The 2764-nt window shown below is 43.2% G+C and overlaps 1 protein-coding gene across 1 annotated transcript; it reads left to right on the forward strand.

The window, feature by feature from the left end:
• Positions 1-311: 311 nt before the first annotated feature.
• LOC143118793 (trypsin-2-like) lies at positions 312-2414 on the forward strand. Its single transcript, XM_076279900.1, has 6 exons — positions 312-512; positions 653-800; positions 959-1209; positions 1443-1576; positions 1778-1879; positions 2287-2414. The coding sequence occupies exons 1-6, from the start codon at positions 473-475 to the stop codon at positions 2332-2334; spliced, it is 723 nt and encodes a 240-aa protein (XP_076136015.1). The 5' UTR covers positions 312-472; the 3' UTR covers positions 2335-2414.
• Positions 2415-2764: the final 350 nt, after the last annotated feature.

A 2764-nucleotide genomic window follows, 5' to 3' on the forward strand; every position in this document is an offset into this window, starting at 1 on the left:
CTGAGAAAAAAAGCCCTGGATTGCTGTTTTTCAACTCAGATAATATATAATTTAATTATCAGGATTAAACAACTTAAACAAAACAATGTGTCTAAGCTAAGAGCAGTTCTCGAGCAGTTAACATATTTTGATTAATCCTAAGACCATTTCAGGCCTCACATTTTAATTCGTATTTCATTATACCTGTGCATTTCACTTGGTGTTTGGACATTCTCACAAAGGGTAAGGAAACATCATTTTCCATTTCCATTTTAACTTCTTATCTTCTTCTTTGTGACCTAGCATCCAGTGAATAATTAATAGAACAGATATCTCAACAACCATCACTACATTGATAACTTTTTGCCAACTCTTCAAGGCTGGGATGTAATTGGTCAGTTATGGTCTGGGGTGCAGACCTTAGCCTTGTCCGGCCTGTATAAATACCGGAGGGATTAGGTCAGACTTACATCGACAAGATAAATCAGCAATAATGAGGTCTCTCGTCTTCCTTGTGCTCCTCGGAGCTGTTTGTGAGTACAACTGCTAAACCACTGCTCTTGCCTGCTGTGCTGTTAGCTCCACTCTAAAAAGATGCCACTAGATATTCATTCAGTTACATGTATATTTTATGAAGTTTTTCTGTAACATGAAGTCTTGGCCTTATGTGCAGTTGCAGAGGAGGATAAGATTGTTGGAGGCTATGAGTGCAAGGCCAACTCCCAGCCCTGGCAGGTGTCTCTGAACTCCGGCTACCACTTCTGCGGTGGTTCCCTGGTCAACAAGAACTGGGTTGTGTCTGCTGCTCACTGCTACAAATCGTGAGATTACTTTTTGTTCTCGTATATATAATATATAATTTTGTGCTTGTATATATATATCATTTGAATATGACCGTCTTTTAATTCAACTGATGATTTAGATCTTTGTACATGAATTAGTGAACTGATTCTTTCTGTCACACTCACTCTCTCTCTAGCCGTGTGGAGGTTCGCATGGGCGAGCATGACATCACTTACCGTGAGGGCACTGAGCAGTTCATCAGCTCCTCCCGCGTCATCCGCCACCCCAACTACAGCTCTTACAACATCGACAACGACATCATGCTGATCAAGCTGAGCACGCCCGCCACCCTGAACCAGTATGTGCAGCCCGTGGCTCTGCCCACCAGCTGTGCTGCCGCTGGCACCATGTGCACCGTGTCCGGCTGGGGCAACACCATGAGCTCCGGTTAGTATGCCACCATGAAGCCTTCCTCATCTAGGCCTAGTCATCATCAATCGTGTCAAAAGTGACAAATAGTCACTTGCCTCGGATCCCCTTCAATACAAGCACTCTCCTATTTCACCTCTTAAGTCACTGACAGGAACCAGCTTCAGCCTAGTCATCATCTGTGTTTATTATTCCTGACTTCCTGATTCCAATGTCTTCCCAACATGCACCCCCTTCATTACTTCATGCAGTGAGCGGTGACAGGCTCCAGTGCCTGGACCTCCCCATCATCTCTGACCGCGACTGCAACAACTCCTACCCCGGCATGATCACCGACGCCATGTTCTGCGCTGGATACCTGGAGGGAGGCAAGGACTCTTGCCAGGTAGGACACATTCAGTGACATTCTCACCATTTCAAGCGCATTGCAAATGTATATTCATTTTCGTACATACCTGTTGCACACCTTCAGTAACAGAGCTGCTTTTTGTCAGGCTCTTTGACACTTAGCAGACATTGCACGTGTTTTGAATAGTGTGTATAAAAGAGTAACCATCCTCTCTCTGTGTGTGTGTGTCCATCTCAGGGTGACTCTGGTGGCCCCGTGGTGTGCAACGGTAAGCTGCAGGGTGTTGTGTCCTGGGGCTACGGCTGCGCTGAGCCCGGAAACCCTGGTGTCTACGCCAAGGTGAGATTCAGTGTACATCATTTACAAAATAACTACTGTCATTTACAGACTGCTACTGTAGTACATATTTAATATATGCAGTACTGCTTATGGAATAGCATGTGAGTAGGATTTCTTTCAATTTAATTGTATGCGTCTATATTTTGCGATATCAACCGTAATACACATTTCTACATTCCACTCCAATGTTATGTAATGTCTTATATTTTGTGACACCATTCCTACTGACACAAGCCTACTGACCATATCATAGCTGATATCAGACTCAGGATTCCCATTCTACTCTCCTCTGCTCCGTTTTATCGGTGATCAATTATCTTTGGTCACTCCCTCATATCAAATGAACTTCATTTAGCGGATGAGTCCATCTTGTGATCACTATTGCTAACCAGCCCTTCTTTCTACAGGTCTGCATCTTCAACGACTGGCTCACCCAGACCATGGCCAGCTACTAAATCGGACCTCTGAATCACAATCTGAGTATAGCTCTGATGGAAAAGATCTTGTCAACTGAATAAAATCAATGAAAACATATTCAGTCTGCTGTGCTTTTATGTGATATTTGTTTTGTCGAAGAAAGGTACCTTAACCATCAAATATGGTCTGTGTTGATAAGTGAACAAGTCCTTAAATAAGGCTGAATTTGAAAGATGGTCTGGGCCCAGAATGGGGTTTGCCCACATTGCAGAAACATGATGTTGCAGAAAAATAATGAGGAAGCTTTGCAAATGCCTAGCTTAAAAAATGCCTAGCTTTTGCACAAGACTCTACATACGTACATACTGTACATTATACTCTGTAAGTGACAAATTATGACATCTAGATGGTGTTGTTCAGGGAAGCAGGAGATATTTTCAAAATGTGAGACCAAATTGTGAGCAGAAA

This window comes from Alosa pseudoharengus, unplaced genomic scaffold (genome assembly GCF_046254945.1).
Source record: "Alosa pseudoharengus isolate Yale_2024_CS ecotype anadromous, Long Island Sound unplaced genomic scaffold, YU_APseudo_1.1 YU_APseudo_1.1_scf_12, whole genome shotgun sequence".
NCBI lineage: Eukaryota > Metazoa > Chordata > Actinopteri > Clupeiformes > Clupeidae > Alosa > Alosa pseudoharengus.